The sequence below is a fragment of the Lemur catta genome, chromosome 3, assembly GCF_020740605.2.
Source record: "Lemur catta isolate mLemCat1 chromosome 3, mLemCat1.pri, whole genome shotgun sequence".
NCBI classification, from domain to species: Eukaryota; Metazoa; Chordata; class Mammalia; order Primates; family Lemuridae; genus Lemur; species Lemur catta.
The window spans coordinates 122,247,002-122,265,768 of record NC_059130.1 but is presented as its reverse complement, the minus strand read 5'-3'; the positions used below and the strand labels follow the sequence as shown (position 1 = coordinate 122,265,768).

Below are 18,767 nucleotides of genomic sequence, written 5' to 3'. Positions count from 1 at the left end.
CTTGTTTGTTTGAAGTGTGAATTAAGGATTTCAGGCATTTGCTAATGAATCTTACTTGCTCCCTACTTTAGCTAAAATCCCTGTGTTTTCCAAATGCAGGCAGTTCTAGAATTTAAGGAAAGATATTTGTTGACCCTATTTTCTCCCTACGTGAAACCAGCTTCTGTTTTGCTTTTACACAGATGGAAAGAAACAGGCTCTGAGACTCCCCTTCCTCCCCGGACTCTGCCTTAATTTCATTCTCACTTTTGTAACTTGTAGAAAGTGCCTCTTCCTTGCAGTTCTAATGGCTCCCTCAGCTTGACGGTTGTGCCCTTTCTGTGGGAGCAGAGGCGAGTGGTGGCGTCTCCCCCTTTGCTAACCTCCTTTGATTCTCTCTTTGTTTGTGACTCTCCTCTGGGACGAGTTTCTTTTGCAGATAATGGGATTCCATTATGGGGTGTTAGGGCTTCTCTGGAGCTGTCGGCTGTGAGGGAAGATAGGAGGTTTTGATCAATGGTTTCTGCTTGTATCTTGGATGTGTTAATTTTAAGATGGCTTGCTTCTGTTTTTATTCGTTTTATTGGATTTGCAGTGGAGAAGGAGTTAGGACGAGTGTTGGTGTTTGTTCTGCAAGGAAATGTGGTTGCTCAGTGTTACGTGGCTCCGCTTTGCTTGGAGGCTGGAAGGGCCCGGAGAGAGGCAGAATGTCCACCTCTGCTCTGTCTCTGTAGGCACCACAGCTTTTGTCTATGTCCAAAGCATTTTCTGACCTCTTTGAATGACTGAAGACCACCCATTTCCAAAGGGCTATAGTGGTTTGTGTTAGAGCTGGGGTGTTAGTTGAGCTTTTCAGCGGTGTGAGTGAGATTATTTATTGGTGGGAAGAGAACACACACACATACACAGAGACACACACACATAACCTGATATAAATTCCTGATTTATTTAGCTGGGGATTCAGAATTTATCTCAAAAGGAGTCAGCTACAAGACCAAGTGGATGCAGGATATTTTTGCATAGCTTATCCCTTGTCCCTAGTTCTTAATGAGAGTTGGCAGTGTGTGGCTGTCAGTGACACTTTCTGTGCAGAGAGAATCCTGCCAAGGTTGGAGAAGAAGCCAAATTCTCCCAACACTACTTCTGTTTTATATTCAGGTTTCTTTCACTATTCTGGAAGGACTTATAACAACAATCTGTGCTCTTTTAGGCTCTTCTGATTCTTGAACTGAACCTGTCAGATCAGCAAGCCTACACCTTCATCTGGGGGCAGAGGTGAGGGGTGGGTGCTGTTAAGAAAGCAGAATCAGTATTGAGTTATCCCCAGATGCTATCCCTCCCTCCCACTTTTTGGTATTTGAGAAAGCCTGGATCCCCACAGGACTTGGGGTAGCCTTTCTCTGAGACAATAGTGACACCCTCAAAGTTTTAACTTTGTTTCTTGGGCTGGCTAGGTCCTTCATCCAAAGATTACTAACCTCTCAAAGAATGAAACAAAAATCTAAAAATCTGTGGTAAGACTTTTGCTGCTGGCCGTGATGGGGTAACTGGGACCAGATTTGTCCTCTTGCTATAAATAATTATAAAACTGGACAAAATACATGAAACAAATATTTTCAGATGCTAGATGATAGCCAGGGTAGGGCTGTGGATACTGAGAGAAGATTGTAAACCCTCTAGCCACTTTGCATTTCTGCTTGGAGGTATTTTAAGACTGGTTTCAGAGAGATGTCCCAAGAAGAGTACAGTGATTTTGCTGAGTTGAGGAGCCAGATATCAGAGTTTGAAGAGGTTGAGATGGCCAAATTTGCAGGGCAGAATATCACAGAGGAGAGGGCCTTGAAGAGAAAGTGCTCCAGAAACCTACATGGCTCTGCTGGAATATCCTGTTGGATACTACACCTTTGATGTGTAAGGTGAAACCCCACAGGACTGGGCAAAATGCACCTAGGGGTTGTAAGGTGAAAAATTCACAGAACTCATACAGGATTTGGAGATGTTCCCATTCTGACCAGCCATATTGGAGAGTCTTCCCTGAATAATTGGGACATCCCGTAGAGACCCCAGAAGGACAAAACAGTAATAGTAGGTCAAAAACACTTCTAGGGTTAAAAAGTACTTTGGCAGACATATGCTCTTTAAAGAGGTCTGAATTTCAGCCAGTGGGGCAAGGGGGGACTTCTAGTCCTTAGTTTGTGTAATGTCTGCTCTTTCTCAGTCTAGAGGCAGCAGCATACCTTTACAAAGATTTACAATAAGCCTTGAGGGGATCAGGCTGATCTACAAGTAATTTAAATCCCTGCCAGAGCAAAGTCTAGCACTCTGTATTTAAAGATATAATAGCTGACAGTTTTCCAACTTTGATGAAAACTATAAAATCACTGATCCAAGAAGTTCAACACACCCCAAGCAAGATAAATATGAAAAAAATTACAGAAAGGCACACACACTATAATTAAATTACTTCAAATTACTGATAAAGAGAAAACCTTAAAGTCAGCCAACATGGGGTGGGGGGTAGGGGAGAAGAAAAGTTACAGAGGACAAAGATAAGAATTTCTGCAGACTTCTCATCAGAAACTATGTAAGCCAGAAGATAGTGGAATGAAATCTCTTGAGCGCTGAAAGCGGGGGAAAAACCTGTCAGCCTAGAATTCTATATTGGGTGAATTTGTCATTACATGGTCCTGGAAATGTTTTATATCTTGAATGTTGTAATAGATACATAATGTGTTTGTTAACATTCACTGAACTGTACATTTAAAATATGGTGCATTTTAGTGTATGCAAATTATACCTCAATGAAGCTGATTCAAAATAAGTTTTAACCCAGTGATCTAATGTGTGCCATGAGTCTACATATATTACCCTGTTTAATGCAATTGTGTTATCCCTTATTTCAGGTGAGGAAACTGAGGCACAAAGATGTCAGTTAACATGCCCTAAATAGCCAAAGGGAGATGGAGTAAAGTTTTATATTCTAAAAGAAATGATTTTTGTCTCTCAAAATAAGCAGACTCAGATCTTATCACAAACTAAAGTGTAGGACACACATTGCCCCAGTGCCTTTCAAACTGCTGTCTGGCTGGCATCTAGGAAACTTGCTATAAAGTCCTCACTGGGGTTATTTGGATGTTTCCCCCAAATATATGCTGCTTTCTTTTAAGGTATTTTTTTCATTTCCCCTGTACTTTTTTGTGGGTCTTCTAGGATGACACATCAGTGGGACTGTAGATATCCTCAGGGCTATGGCTGACTCTTCTATCAGCGGGATCCAGTCAGAGACAGAAGCCACGTTTGGTTATTTGAACAGAGAAAAGTTAATATAAAGGGTTGCTAGGTGGTTGACTACTGTAAGGGATAAAAGAATTCTAAGGGTTCCCAAAAGTATCAGATGCCAAGCAGCAGCTGGTGCCTCTAGGCTGAGGAAGAGTAGACATTACATAAACTAAGGACTAGAAGTCCCCTTGCCCCATTGGCTGAAATTCAGACCTCTTCAGAAAGCACGTGGCTGCCAAAGGAGCACGTGGCTGCCAAAGGAGCACGCTGCCTGCCAAAGGGCGTGGGGTGACGTTGGTCTGTAGAAGTGGCTTATTGTTGCTTGAATTTTCTGAGTGCAACAGAGCTGGTCTAAAGCAGCTGCCAGTGAAGGACGGTGTCCTGAGGATGTAGCTGGACCTCACCTGTGTGGCCACTGGGCTCTTGCTCCAAATAATACTGATGATTATAATAATAACAATGATAATGGTAATATTAGATGTCAGAAACCAGAAGAGATGTGTCTGGTTGCACTGTCATCTTGCAGGGTCACTTCGTTGCTCTCTATTGACGAAGCTTAACATTCTGCTAAGCCAGCCAAGGAGAAATGTGTGCAGGGTCCAGCTTCAGTATCACAAAGCAGGACAAAGAAGGGTGAAATTGGAGCTCAGAGATAATAATAAATTGACAAATGGAACAATATTGAAATAGAACTTGGGGCAATATTGGCTCATTGTATTAAGGGACAGCTTAATTAGCAGATGTCACTGTATTAGGGACAATGAGTGTTCTGGTTAACATTACGCTCTTCTAAAATCTATTGTTCTATCTTCTAAAATGTATTTCTTTCTGGATAGCCTATATTGGTTCATGACCTTACAATCCACCTAGTTGCCAATGCCATAAGTATCAGAGTAGAGCTCTAAAATCAAGTGCCTATAAGTCCAAGCAGCTATCAGTGAGGAGAGCCAGCCAGGTGCAGGTGGTGGTCACCTGAGAGCTCAGGCCCATTCAACAGGCAGTTCCAACCACTGGATGCTCTGCAGGAATATGGGCCCAGAGCCACCAAAGCTTATTTTTTGAGAGAAGCTAGAAATACCCATCTCCCAATCTTTAAACCTTGGCAAATGAACCACCTGGGGAAAATGCCACGTGGACCAAGCAAGCACATCTCTGGGTGGTTCAGCCGCTGGGCTGCCAGTTTGTGACCTTTGCTTCCGAGGTGTCCTTACTGCCTCCTGTCCTTTGTTTGCTCCAGCCAGTTGATTTCCAAGCCCCATTTATTTCTGTTTTGAAAACATCCAGCTTGGTTACATTTCCCCAATTCCCACTGCCATAGTGCAGGTTGTCATTGCCTCTGTCCTGGGCTGTAATCCTTGTCTCTAGTCAGTGGTCCCCTCTCCTCCAGGCCACCATCAGAGTGACATTTCTAAAGCACAGCTCTTTTTGTGTCTCCCTGCTGTTTAACTCCCTTCCCTGACTCCCCTGGCTCCTGTAGATAAAACCCCACTTGCCTGGCACTTTAATCCCTCCCCAGTTTGGAGCCTCCCCACCGTTCCAGCTTTGGGTTCTGCCATTCTTGTCCATGCCCTGCAGATTCTGGCTCCTTCATATTACTCAGATTTCCCTGAACACATCTGCTGCCCCACTTTCCTTCTTTTGCACGTGCTGTTCCCTAATGCCTTGACTGCTTGTCTACCTGGCAACCTCCTACTCACTCTTCAAGACCCAGTTGGAATGTTAGTGCTTTGGTGCAACTTTTCCTTCTCTTCTCAGCATGAACACTTCATCCGTGCTACAATTCGGTGCTCATTGTCTGTTTTGCACTTGACACAACCGCGCTGGACTCTAAGGCCCTGCAGCCCTGTCTGTCTCCCAGCTATATTTCCAAGGGCCATTACTCATAAGTCTTAGTATTGGCCGGGCACAGTGGCTCATGCCTGTAATGCTAGCACTGTGGGAGGCCGAGGTGAGAGGACTGCTTGAGCTCAGGAGTTCAAGACCAGCCTCAGCAAGAGTGAGACCCTATCTTTACTAAAAATAGAAAAAAATAGCTGGGCGTGGTGGTGCATACCTGTAGTCCTAGCTACTCAGGAGGCTGAGGCAGGAGGATTGCTTGAGCCCAGGAGTCTGAGGTTGCTGGTGAGCTAGGCTGACACCACGGCACTCACTCTAGCCTGGGCAACAGAGTGAGACTCTGTCTCCAAAAAAAAAAAAAAAGTCTTTGTATCGTTAGGGCCTCGTATAGTGCCTGGCATATTGCAGATGTTCAATAATTCATTGAATGATTGAACCAGTGAGTGGACAAATGAATGGCAGCCTGGGTGAGCTGCTTCTTTACTGAATCTCTCTCTGAATGTTTCTGTGGTGGCTCTTGTTTCTTCACTGATTGGCACTTCTATGGTCGTAGGATGCTTCACCATGTCTAAATAACAGACAGCCAACCGACCAGGCTTTATTTCAGAAGTCCAGGCTATAGGGATTTATTCTGAACTGCTATTTACCATTTTGTAGAAAGTCCTCCAGACACCCTTGGAGCCCTGAGATCTTCACCACCACTGCTGTCATAAATTACCAGAGTAGAGCTGTGTTACACCCTATGCAAATAGAAAATATATAAACCATTATTCTGTGTGCTCATTGTTTATAATAAGAGCTGGTCATTTTGGAAGTGTGATTTGGGGTGTTGGTTTTGACCTGTGGGTGGGGACTCAGAACATCCTGTGCAGGGCATTGGCTTGGCCAGCGAGGGAGGTGCATTCGTGGGCAGGGACAGGAGCATCATACTATTAGACACAGGGCTGGAATATTATCATGGAGGGAGAGACCTACCAGCTTATGCGTGGAGTGCCCCGGAGAGAGCAGGTGAGAGATGCCACCAGGAGGGGGTACGGCATGCTTATTTATTTAAATTAAGGCCACTTATTTTTTGTAAAGTGCAGTGAGTGGTGGATTCTGGGAAAATTTGCTTTCACTGTAAACATGTTGGTTAGAAGTCATTAATATGACATTCACACATCCCTAATAAAGTACATAACACAGAGATCTGGCACCATTGAAATACCCCGAGGACATTAAGTATGAGTCTTAAAACCAAGAGTATTGGAAACAAGATATTTTTACTTCTCGTTTGGGAGTAATATAATTGCATTTTGTGGCTCTAGCAGATGCTGGGGCCAGCTGCTAGGGGAGCCTTGGCTTTTTTTCTTTTTTTTTTCCCCCTTAGCTTTGGTCCCTTACAGATAAAACCCTTGTGCAAAACTCTCATAAAAACCAAACTTTAAAAAAATTATCTCTTGGTTGAAAATCCATGTTTTTGTGTGCAAAATACATCTAAGATTATGTAGACTGTAGGCATATTTTTATTACTTCTACTGGAGAGAATAAAGAACAAAACATACATATATTTATACATTATATATAATTTATATACATTTATATGTATATTTGTTGTTTGTTTTTGTAATTTGTTACAATAGCACTAAAAACCTTTCTCCGTCCCTGACATTGAACCTGTGTCTTGAAGACAGATTGAGACTGGACTGTCCGGGAGACCTGGGAGGGACTCCTGTCCTTTTCCTGTTGGGCTGTTGCAGGGGAAGGTGTGGGAGCGGAGCCGATTTCTCTGGGCTGGACTAGTTTAAGGGGTTGAGATAAAGCGCAGCCTGTGGCGGGAGCTCCTTCCGGGGAGGGAATGGGAGCAGCAGAGAGCTGGGGCTGAGACGTTGAGGGGAGTTCAGCCCCTCTGGGGATCACGTGGCCCACTCCCCACAGACGGCAGCCTCCATGCACCCCGGCGGGGGCACGGCTCCTCCATCTGCGGTGGGCCGGTGGGCCAGGGAGCCCTGGTCTCCCCAGAAACGTGTGCTGTGGCAGCAGCTTACTTCACCCCTGGGGCTCTAAGGCAGCCCCTGGGGACGCAGAGGGCTCAGCATGGTAGCCACCTTTAGCTCCATAAGGCATATTGCAGTCGAATATGGCGGCCGCAGGTGTCATTGTGTGCTTGAAATATGGCTGAACCCAACTGAGAGGGGCTGTCCGTGGAAAATAGGCATGGATTTAGAAAAGTTAGTATGGAGAGGAATATGGGATAGCTCATGAATGCTCTTTAAAAAATTAATGAAGTCATACTATATATGATATATTATCATATAGTATATATTAGATTAAAATATAAAATACTATTAAAATTAATTTCTCCTATTTCTTTTTACCTTTTTAAAAAATGTAGCTTCTAGAAATTTAAAAATGACACAGGTGGTTTGCATTTGTGGCTCAGGTTCTAATTCCACTGGACAGGGAGGCTGTAGTGCTAACTGGTTGGCCGTGTGCTGCCTTTCTGAACGAGGAGCACTTAGGAGAACATTTCTGCAGAACCTCTCACACAGGGCATCGAGCCTTGATGGCAACCGCAGCTCTGTCTGTCCACACCCTGGGTCCCTCCCACTTGCTGCAAGGGGGGGCTCAGACTTGGGCTCTCGTGTTGATATCCTTTAGCAGAGAACTTTGCATTCTTCTGTTTCACTCTCTGCTGTGTCAATAGTCATCTTCAGATACAAGAACCATGTGGGGCTCTACAGTGATGTGGGGACTGAGACTCAGGCCCTCCCTGGCTACTGCAAAACCGGGAAGGGAGAACCACCAGACACATAGACCTAGCACCAGAAAGCACTGTGTGCTAGGAGTCCAGGAGTGGTGCAGCCATTGCTGAGAAGGCTCCAGAAGCTGGAGTTCACCATGGAGGGAGACAGCAGGAAGACAGAGGGGCTGGGCTGTGAACAGGGCACTGAGGTGGCAAGGGCAGCGATGCATGTTCACCTGCCAGTCCCAGTGGGGTGGCCTCTGTGGTGACCCTTGATCCTAGCTGGCCCCCAACGGGCTGGCCACTGACATGGGCTCTGCAGTCCTCCATCAGAGGCAGAGCACGCGACCGGATGGTGGGTGACCACATGCCTTTGGGTGGTGGAGATGGACGTGTGACAGTGCGGTGTGTAGCCGGGCAGTGAAGCCAACCGCAGCCCGCTGCCCTCCGTCCTGCCCACCCTGCCCTTCCTGATGTGGTTTGGTCAGTGCGGGGGAAGGGCCCGCCTCTGCAGGGACCCAGTCTGATGCTGAGCAGGTACTAAGGGACCCGTGGGATTCTGCCACGGTTTGTTCTCCCGAGTCCCTGCCACACACAGACGTCATACCTTGGCGGCAGTTTTTCTATTTGAACGTCCAAAGGACAAACTAAACATTTAAAATCTGCAAGCTGGACAGTCTTTGCTTTGGAGCCTGCAGCGACTTTCTTCATCTTGACAGTGGAGTCATTTTTCTCGGCATCCGTGTGGTCTTTAGGAGGCAGGAAGAGAAGGGAGCTGAGGGGCCAGGAGGCGGGGAGGCCGGCGGGCGAGCAAGCGCGGCCCTTTGTGGGTTCAGGGTCTGTCTGCGTAGGTGGGGAGGGCTGGCACGACCCTCATCCCAGTGCCACATCTGGATGGTGTCTATGCTCTCCCTTCTTCATCTCCTTTTTATTTTTATTGTGGTAAAACACACATAACAGAAAATGGACCATTACTGGCAGTTAGTAGGTTCACAATGTTGTACAACCATCACCACAATCTGGTTCAGGACATTTTCATCACCCCGGAAGGAAATTCTCATTCTCCTCTTTCCCCAGACCTTGGCAACCACTAACCTGCATTCTGTCTTTATGGCTTTGCCTATTCTAGACATTTCCTATACATGACATCACACAACATGTGGCCATTAGTGACTGGCTTCTTTCACTTGGCACCGTGTCTTCAGGTCTGTCCACGTAGTAGCATGTGTCAGCACTTCGTTCCTTTTGGTAGGTGAGTTGCGTTTTACTGCATGAATGTGCTGCGTTTTTCCCACTCATTCTTCCACCGATGGGCACTTGGGGTGCTTCCACCTTTGAGCTTCCGTGAGCAAGGCTGCTGCGGACGTGAGCCCTGTTCTTGCTCCTGCTGGGCACACGCTCCTCTTGCCTGAGCTGGACCTGAGTCTGAGGGACTTGAGAGCCAGGGAGCAGGGGAAGAACGTGCATGCGCTGGGGGTCAGCCACAGACAGGCCGACCTTGGGCAAGTCCTTTTCCTTCTCCTGCCTCAGTTTCCTCTTCTGTACAAACGAGATAGACCAGACCTGTGTTTTCGCCTGCCTTACTTGGGGTCCTAGATTTGTGGAGCTCCAGGAGAGGAGGGGGAGGCCAGACAGCTGGGCTAAAATTCCTTCTTTTCACAACCCCATCCCCTCTTCACCTGGAGCATCTCCCTTTCTCCCTGTCGTTTTCATCTGCCTGGAAGATGTTTTAAGCAAAGGGTTCCATGGAGACAAGAGACTTTTCCTGTCACTGAAGTAGATGATCTTGTGAATTGGACTAGGGTTTTGGGGTGGAAATGAGGTTGATCCTGCTGGAAGAAGAGAGTCTTGCTGAAGGAGGCTCAGCCTGGACTCCTCCTGGTCCACTGAAGGGAAGTGGGGCCGGGAAGTGACTCTGGGTCAGGGGGAGCAGGAGGCTGTCAGCCTGGGCTGGGAAAACCCAACTTGACACAGGTTTTCTTTTTTCTTCTCCATCCAAGCACATCGTGGCTGTTCTGGAACCATTCTGCATGGGTCTGGGTTCCAATTCTACAGGTATGGGCTGTGTAACCTTGGGCAAGTCACTTAACGGCTCTGTGCCTCAGTTTCCCCACCTGTGAAATGGGTGTAGTCTTTTACTTCATAGGTTGTTATGAAGATTAAATAAGATTTTCCCACATAAAGTCCTAGGGCAGTACCTGGCCCTGGTGTGCACTCCAATAATGTTAGCCCTGGTGGCATTGATGGCAACAATGATGCAGGTGATGAAGACCGTCTTCCCCCCAAGATCACTCTGGATTTTGGTGGTTTTTACATTGCCCCATACCATTTAGCGCCTAATACTCTGTGGGTTTTTTTGTTCTTTGTCATGTATATGTCATGTCTGGGAGTCTCTGCTCACTTGCACGGCAGCTCATTAGACACAAGGTGAGCCCCGGAGTTTGGCTACAGAGCTGACTGCACAGCCGACCCTGTGACAGCAGTTACTCTGCGCTGTTGTGTCGACGTGTGACTACCCACTGCTCAACTGTGGGTTCTTTAACCGCAGGCTTCCTAGTGGTCTGTTCACTGAGTGGAGCATAGTAGGACCCAGTAGGTATTTGTAAATATCGAGTGCAATAAGTAGCCCAGGACAGTGGCAGTAGGAGCCTCGCCAGGTTGGGGCAAGTGCTGGCTGAGGATGTTCATGAAGGTCGTCTTTGCATGTCTGGGTCTTTGGAACAGAGTAACAAATCTAGAGGTGGCTGGGATGCACCATGTCTCCATCCTCTGGGTCTCTCTCAGCATGATCCTGGGCGAGGGCATGGCCCTGGGTGTTCCCCGGGTGGCACAGCCTGGTCCCCGGATGCTGAGTCTCCTGGTGTGCAAGCACATGGGGTGACGCATACCGAGTGGTCAGTACCTCCACCTACTGACTCCAGCCACCGTCTGATCTCAGTGCTCTGTGGAACCAAATGGGAACAAAGAGGTACCTGGAAGGACTGACTCCAACAGCCCTGCATGGTCACTCCGATGTTGCTGTTCGCTGTCAGCAAGTGTGGGCGTGTGGTGCTGTGAGGTGGGGGAGAGACGATGGTGAGTCCGGCAGGGGTGGCAACCTCTGTCCTGGGCCATTTTGGCATCTGCAGACTTATCAGGGGCCTCTAGACACGTGGCTCACACCCTGTCGACCTTATAATGATAACAATGGTAGCATGCTGTTGACAGCCAGTGTATTAAGAATTATTGTTCCTTATGACTGCCCCGTGAGGTGACACTATGCCAGTCTCACAGGAAACGGGTCTAGACAGATTAAGTAATATGTTCAAGACGAGACAGCTAGTAAGTGGCAGAGCTGGTGCCCAAAGGCAGGTCTGTTTTCTTCCCGTGCATGTGCTCCTCACCGTGATCCTATGTCGCCTTCCTGCAGTGACATGGAGTTAGGTGACTGGCAAGGTGCTAACCAGGAACTGCTGCATTTTGCTGCTTTTAAGCTCTTGCATCAACTACCTGCAGTAATAAACACGTACACACACACACATTCGCTTATGCAGGCATGTTTATTTCTGTGATGCCTGCTCTCCCTCCCTCCCTCCCACCTCTCCGCCACCCATCCAGCCATTCCTCCAGCCACCTGTGCAGCAAACATTGATCAGGTGCTCCCTGCGTGCCCCAGGACTTGGCAGCGTCCTGGGGCTCCATCAGTGATGACGTATTCCTTACCGCTGCTGGGGGTCGGGCAGGAGATGTTACCCAAGCAACAGGCAGTTAGCATGCCGAGTGACAAAGCCTGAGGGAGGTGCCGGAGCCCCTGTCGTGGGCGTACCTCCCACTGTCGTGAATGGCGGGGGAGGGCCAGCCAAAGGAGGCGGCCGCGTGGCCTACAGTGACCTTAGGGAAAGATTTTTCTAAGGAGAGGAAATAAAATGCGAAAAGGCTCAGGGATGAGTGAACAATGCGCTGGGCGGTCAGCTGCGTATTTTATGGTTTCTTCAGCTGCTGTCAACGATAGCAACCTGGACCATGAAGTGACTCTGTTTTTGCCGTGGGTCTCTGCTTCCCAGGTTCTCGGAGGAAGGTCCAGGCTTCTGGGCTGAGGGGCTCAGGCCCTCAGTCCCTGGCCTTGGCTACACCGTGGCTGTGGCCAGTCCCTGCGATTCTGTGAGGACTTGGAGCCCGCACACTGCATGGCGTGGGGGGTATTTTCTCCGCTAACGTGTTCAGCTTGCCTGGTTCTGGTGGTAGTCTCTTCCTGTTCCTCAGGGCCAAGTTTAGCGTCTCTGGTCACAGGTGTCAGCTCCATCACGCTGCCGGCCTCTGGGCGGATGGGCTGCTCCGCTACGGGGGGCCCCTGGGCAGCCTGGCCGCGGAGACAGCTGAGCCCAAGGCCTCCTCTCTGCGCTTTCCTGATAGTCACGGGCAGCAGCTCCGTGTCGTATCGTCACCAGGATCAAGGGAAATGTGTGCTAGTCCAACCTTAATTTAACTTGCCGTCCCTGCCAATTCCATGTTAGCAGATCCGTTCAGAGCGGGAAGTAATGGGGCATATCAGCCCTCAGAGCCGCAGCAATGACTTATGTTGATGTCACCCGCTGGCTTTTTATGGAAATTATTAATAAATCAGTAATTCTATCTGCAGTGATGTTGTTGTGTTTATAAATATTTAATTTACCTTCAGGTGCCCACATTTTCTTCATCTTTGCCTTGAACTCTGCTGACAGTGCTCTTCTTTCTAAAGCACTGCTCAATAGATTAAGTTATCAGCGATGGGAAAGGTTAACTTCCCTCCCTCTCTCTCTCTGGAATATGGCTTTATCTTTTCTTTTCTTTTTAATCTATGTGTGATTTGGCTCAGGGAGTTGGGAATCAAGCTGAGAATACGACATCTCTTGTGACAACGATGAAAGATTCATCCAGCTTCAGAAAAAGACAGACAGAACTTTCCAGTAGTGACCTTGCATAAGTGGAGGCCTGTTGTTGGCATGTGTTTTTCCTGCCTTCAAATTAATGCCACTTAGAGTCCGAAATGGTGTCTGATGTTTTCCTCCCACAGAGAAATATTTTTGTTTTTGCCACCGACTCCTTCTTTGAGACCCAGCGCTTTGACGGTTGTGTATGGCAGGTTGAATGGAAAGGACTTAAAAAATCAAAATAGAACCAGAGTCCAAGTCAAGTGTTTTTCTAACAGAGAAGGAGTTCCAGCCCCACAAAGGGAAACAGCAGCTGGGAAACAAGAAAAACGTTCTTACTTCTCAGGATCCAACGTGAGCTAATTGTTGCTATTATCTTTTTATTCTTCTGTTTCAGGAAATTGCAGCTTATTTAATAACATTTGAGAAACACGAAGAATGGCTAACCACCTCCCCTAAGACAAGGTAATGTCCCAGATCTTGCAGTTTTTCAAATATGTACAGTAAGTGGATTGATTTTCATTGATTACCTGATTTGGCCAGTCACTTCATGAGCAACAAGTTGAAAATGCCATGTTGTGCTTGATGGCTTGTGACATTGAGGTCTCATTCACTGATCTAAGACTGTGGCAGGAATGCAATCAGATGGGTGAGAGACGGCGCGGCTTCCATCCTGCCAGCTGGAACTTTAACCTGGTGGCTGCGGCTGGATCCTTCAGCCGGTGCGTGAAGCCTTGGCAGGCAGGAGTAGCAGGGGAGTTTATTTTGGGAAAGTGCTCACCTGCCACTAGTGTTCTCTGGAAACATGCTTTTTAAAAAGAGAAACTAGCTTCACTGCCCATTTTTATCTCAACATGCTTTACAAACTGGAAGTTATTCTTGATTGGTGTTAAGATCACCCCAAATCAGAAGCAGTGGCTAAGTTTGCAGGTTATTATGCAGTGGATGTCCTTGAACCTACTAACTGCCACAAACATTTAACTTCTCTTACCACTTGGGAGTAGAGGGAATTGGTGAAAATATAGCCTACCTGTGTTCTGCCAGCTCGAGGGATGTTATTATTTTGTGAAGAATGGTGACATTGGGATTTAGGGTGGATTTTAAAGGCAGCCTCTTCCTTTATCCCCAACTCTAAGTTTTTATTTTTGGTACGTTACATTCTAGAGCTGTGGAGATACGTGGCCACTCTCTTCCAATTGCTGCAACTTTTCTATTAGTGGTGACAGGGCCAGGTGTTTACGAGGGAGAGGGGTGTTAGCTGCAGTGTGTCTTACACGATGCCTGGATGGCGGGCTTGAATTGGAGAAGTGGAAGCCCAGTCTGTTTCAATTTGGACAGAAGCACCGAAGTCCCCAGGTTTGTCATCTGGCACCAGGGAAAGGGGTTGGGGCTCATCCTCTGTGCCCTTAGCCATCAGCCTAACCTGTTCATCCTTTCTTAGCCATGGAGGACAGAGGGTCTGATCCTTAAGAACATTTTCTCATGCTAGAAAGTATTTAAAAATATTACTTCACTAGGCTTTGATCTTTTAGATGAAGGTAAAATTTTCCATCTTGCAGGAGGTTAGAGGATGTTGAGGAAAGAGAGATTAGGTATCGTGAATCCCACCCCCAGGGGGCTTCGATTTACCTCGAAGCTGAGACTGGAAGGAGATTCCCTCTGCAGGCGTTCTCAACTCCTCAGCCTGCTGGGGCCACAGTTTCCTTTGTTATAAAATCAAATGGTTTATATCAGTCAGCTTTTGCTGTGATAATGCTATGTAAGAAACATCTCCCAAACTTAGTGACTTAAAACAACAAATTTCCATTTCTTGCTCATGGGTCTGTGTGTTGGCTGTGGCTTTGGGTTGGGGCAGGGACTGCTTCATGCATCGTTTTGTCCTAGCACCCACGCTGAGGAAGCCCCTCTGTCTGGGACCTCTGATGCTCATGGGGAGGGCAGGGGCTTAAAAGCCCAAGGCAATCGAAGCAGGTGCAATTAAACCCTTGTTTGGATGTGGCTTCATATGTCACACCTGCTGGCAAATCCATTGGCCAAAGCAAGTCCCATGGCCGAGCCCGCTAAGAACGGGGCTGGGAAAGACGTCCTTTCCCAGTGTGGGGTGGGAGCGGGGAGCAGAGAGCCAGTGGTAGGTGACACAATCTGTTATTTGGTGAGGACGGCAGATCACACACCGTGGGAAGCCTGGCCGGCTCCCCTCTCATTTCCTCAGGGGCGTCTTTCCTAGGACGTCAGGGTCGGCTGGAGGCTCATTAAAACACACATCACCAGGTCCCACTCCAGAGTGTCCGATGCAGTAGGTCTGGTGGGGCCCGAGAATTTGTTATTTCAAACAAGTTCCCAGGTGACGGGATGCAGCTGGTCTGAGACCTCACTTGGAGAACCACTGCCCTGGTTTTCTGGGGGAGAAGGGGGCTCGTGTGATTTCTGTCTCTGCACTATTTCCTGACTCCCAGCGGCGGCTCTCGTCTTAAGCAGCTGCCAGCCTCTCCCGTGCCCTTCACTCCTGGTGAAACACTCCTTGAATGTAAGTGGAAGGAGAAGAGCTTCTCTTTAGCTGGAGAGGGAGATTCTCCGGAACACGTCCCGGGCCAGGCACCTGATTTCAGATGTGCAGCCACGTGCTGTGTTCCGGCCACCCTTCAACCACACGGAGCGGGGGTGGGGGGGGGTTACCTGGTGTTTGGGCCTTTGGAATTTGGGTTTCAATTGAAAAGTGAATGTCACTCATGGTCATGCCTGACTCACTTGACTTTCTGGAGTATAAATAGAAGGAAGAGACTTTTCACCCCGAGGCACAGGGGGCGTGCCTGGGAGAGGAAGGAGTGTGGGTTTCAGATATGGACAAATTCAGGTGTGACCCCTGGCTCTGTCACTCAGTGGCTTTGTGACTGTAGGAAGGTCATCTGAGCTCCTTTAAAAGCTCCACTTTTTCTTCTTTGTGTAGAGAATGGAGGTGATGTTGGGCCCGTCCCCACTGGGCCATTGAGAGATTGAGCGTGATACTGCCTGTGGTCCTGCTCTCGAGCTGCGAGGGTCTGTGTTGGGTGTCACTGTTCCTCTTGTCTATAGGGGCAGTCCCCCAGCCTGCTGGAGGATTTGACTTCAGCACGCACCTGGCAAAATTTATCCAGGCTTTGGAAGGACGAATTTTTTCCTACAAGCTGAGGGTTAAGACAGAAGATTTCCTATTAGTATTGTAATATCTACTCCGTGTTTACACTTGAAAGCTTCTTGTCCCAGGAGGAGGAAAAGTTGCTGTGGTTGTTCAAGGACCTTCCTAAATTAGTTGTTGAGTTGAGTTTGGATCCCCCACCCCCCACCCCCAGCTCTTGTATTGAAATTAATTGGTGCAGTTAACTGCTGAGTTCAGACAAACTGGCCTCCCTGGTATTAAGGAATTAATGACACCAATACTCTGCTGAATGAGAAGGCAATACAACTTCTGTTTGCCGCCGCCGCCGCCGCCACTGCTAATTTCATTTTAGAAAATTAATAAAAATGAATTGCACCACTGACATTTATAGAGTTTCCTAATAAAATGATACATTGTTTGTGTGGAGGAATCCCTATTAAATTAATTGTTGTAATCAGTTCACATATAGATGTTGGTATGGGAGCCGCAGAGGGATCCACCGCTAGTCTCCGCGGCTTGCTGATGGCCGGGGGTTATAAATAGAGCCCTTGCTCAGATCCTGCCCTAATTACAGAGACGGCCCCGGGAGCCCTGCTCACCTGTTTAATAATGAGACGCGCTACAAGCGGGCTCCCAGGGCCGGGGGCCGCGGGGGCGGCGGCCATGCGGAAGGGCTGAACGCTGAATGTTCAAACAGCCCGTATTGTACTATCAGCAACCGGGACCTGCAGTTTGAAAAGTCACCCTTCAGGACGTCTTTATTTGGCACTTGCTGTGTGCTCAGCACTACCATAATACCATTTGGAGACCCTAGGGAGCTCCACACTCCCCACCCAGCCAGGTGAATTTGGAATCTGGGGATGAAGAGTGTCCTTCCTCTGTCTAGAGTGTTCTTTCAGCTCTGCCTCTAGACCTCGATTGATTGTCCCTTTCTCTGTGAGGTCTTCCCTAACCACACAATTTAAAGATATGCCCCCCTCCCCACCATCCAGCCAAACCTCCTTTCCTCCTTTCTTGTTTATGTTTCTCTGGGTTGTTCTGACACACACTGTCTTTCACTGTTTCTTTGTTTAATTTCTTTGTTCATTATCTGAGCCCCTAAAGTGTGTAAGTAGCAAGAGGAGAGAGGGAGTTTCGGCTGAGCTCGTTCACGGGGGCCCCAGTGCCCTGCACAGGGTGGTCGTGCTGTGCAGTGTGCACTCACGGAATGCGGAGGGGCAGGGTGGGAGGTGCGTCTGAGTGTTCGAAGGACGAGATCTGGCTTCTCTCCACTTTAGTTTTTCTTGCAGATCTAGTTCCAGGGTCGGACCCAGTGCTGTTCTCGAGCGCCTCCCATGGGCTGGGCGCTGTGTTTTTCAATCTGCAGGATCACTCCGCCAGGCAACCAGGGTGCGCGTCCTCGCGGAGTTGCCCAATGAGTCAGCGTTAGAACCGAATTTGAACCCAGGATGACCCTACTGCAGAGCCTGTAACCTCTGCTTTTTGCGCCTCTGCTGCCCAGAGTGTGGAGACTCCAAGGGAGCCGGAGAAAAACATCCCCCCCGCCCCCCTTCCCTCTCCGTCTCCTGTCACCACCAATTCTGACCCCACCGGGAGACCCAGGCGCCAGGCAAAGGCGTCCTCTGTTGGCACATGGCCCAGGCATGCCAGCAGGGCGCCCCCCCCCCCAACTGGAGTGAGCCCCCCAGCCACGGGCGGTGCGGAGAACTGCACACTGCCCGAGGGAGCAGGCCCCTTCACCGGATGGCAGGCGACTGCGCAAGTTAGCAATCCCGATAATTTATTTCTCCTCCCCTGGGAAACGTGCAACCTTCCCTGGAAGCCGGGGACGCTCGGTGCTCAAGATCGAAGCGAAGGCATTTCCTTCCTGGGAATCCTGTTTATAGTGGTTAGAAGGAGGCTGGAAAATGTTATTAATTATCTAATTAATTAATTAGATGGATGTAGATAGCACCTTAACATTGAAGCACTACAGGTCTAGGAATAGAATTTTCCTATAATGAGCACTAAATGCTTTTTTGGTCAATAAGCAGTAAAACAGCCACGTAGGAGGAGAGGTCTGGAAAGAAAAGAGGAAAAAGTGAGCTCTGGGACTCGAGTGACTTGGCCAGAGACTGCCCCACCATCCATCCGATGCTTCTTCTCGTGCCTGGATGTCCCCTGCCCCCCGTGGTGGGTGGGCACAGGCGTTGGTCCTCCTTCCTGGGATTCCCTGACTCCATGGTCTGACTGTGAAGTCTGCGGATCCTTCCAAGGCTGCGCCTCCCCCTTGGCACCGGATGCTGTGTTATTATCTCAGCTCCTCACCTTCCCTCTCCCTCCTCCCCAACTCCCACTCCGGTTCCATCTTCCGACTTCTCTGGTTCTCAGAAGAGCCACCTCATTTGTAAAGATGCCAAGCCTTAGACCCTGTCCTCCCTGGGGCTCCTCTTTCTCTTTTGTCCCTGGAATCTAATTAGCCACTAATTCTGCCAGTGTTTCAAACTGTAATTCACATCCTTATTTTCCTGGGTTTTTCCCCTCGGTTCAGCCGGTTCAGTCCTCATCACCTTTATTGTGCTTGGATTATTTAAATAGCTCCTGCTACGCTTCCCTCTCTAAACTGAACTCCTCTTCCCAGTGGTTTTCCTGGAATATTCCTTTTATTACATCATTATTCTACTTGAAAGCCTTAGAGACGTCCTGTGAGTTGAAGTCCAAACTCTCCAGTGCTGTATTCAAGGTTGTTGTTGCATCTCAACCCACCTTCTCAATTTATTTTCTTTGCCCACCTCCAGGTGCCTGCTGCCGTTAGGGGGCTGCTGACTGCTGTCTCAACACATTTTCCTTGTCCCCCACTTTGGCCTTCACGAGGCCATCAACCTCACCTCAAATGCCCTCGTATCCAGCCCGATCCTGGGAGCCCTCCCCGCACGTGCCGGCC

At 48.4% G+C, this 18,767-nt stretch overlaps 1 protein-coding gene across 2 annotated transcripts in view; it reads left to right on the top strand.

Moving 5' to 3' along the window:
- Positions 1 to 18,767, top strand: part of CAMTA1 (calmodulin binding transcription activator 1) — an 825,382-nt gene that overhangs the window by 258,330 nt on the left and 548,285 nt on the right. For both annotated transcript variants that reach the window (XM_045546243.1, XM_045546242.1), the window contains one exon: positions 13,106 to 13,173. In XM_045546243.1, the coding sequence (XP_045402199.1) occupies positions 13,106 to 13,173 (68 nt within the window). The remainder of the gene's footprint in view (positions 1 to 13,105; positions 13,174 to 18,767) is intronic.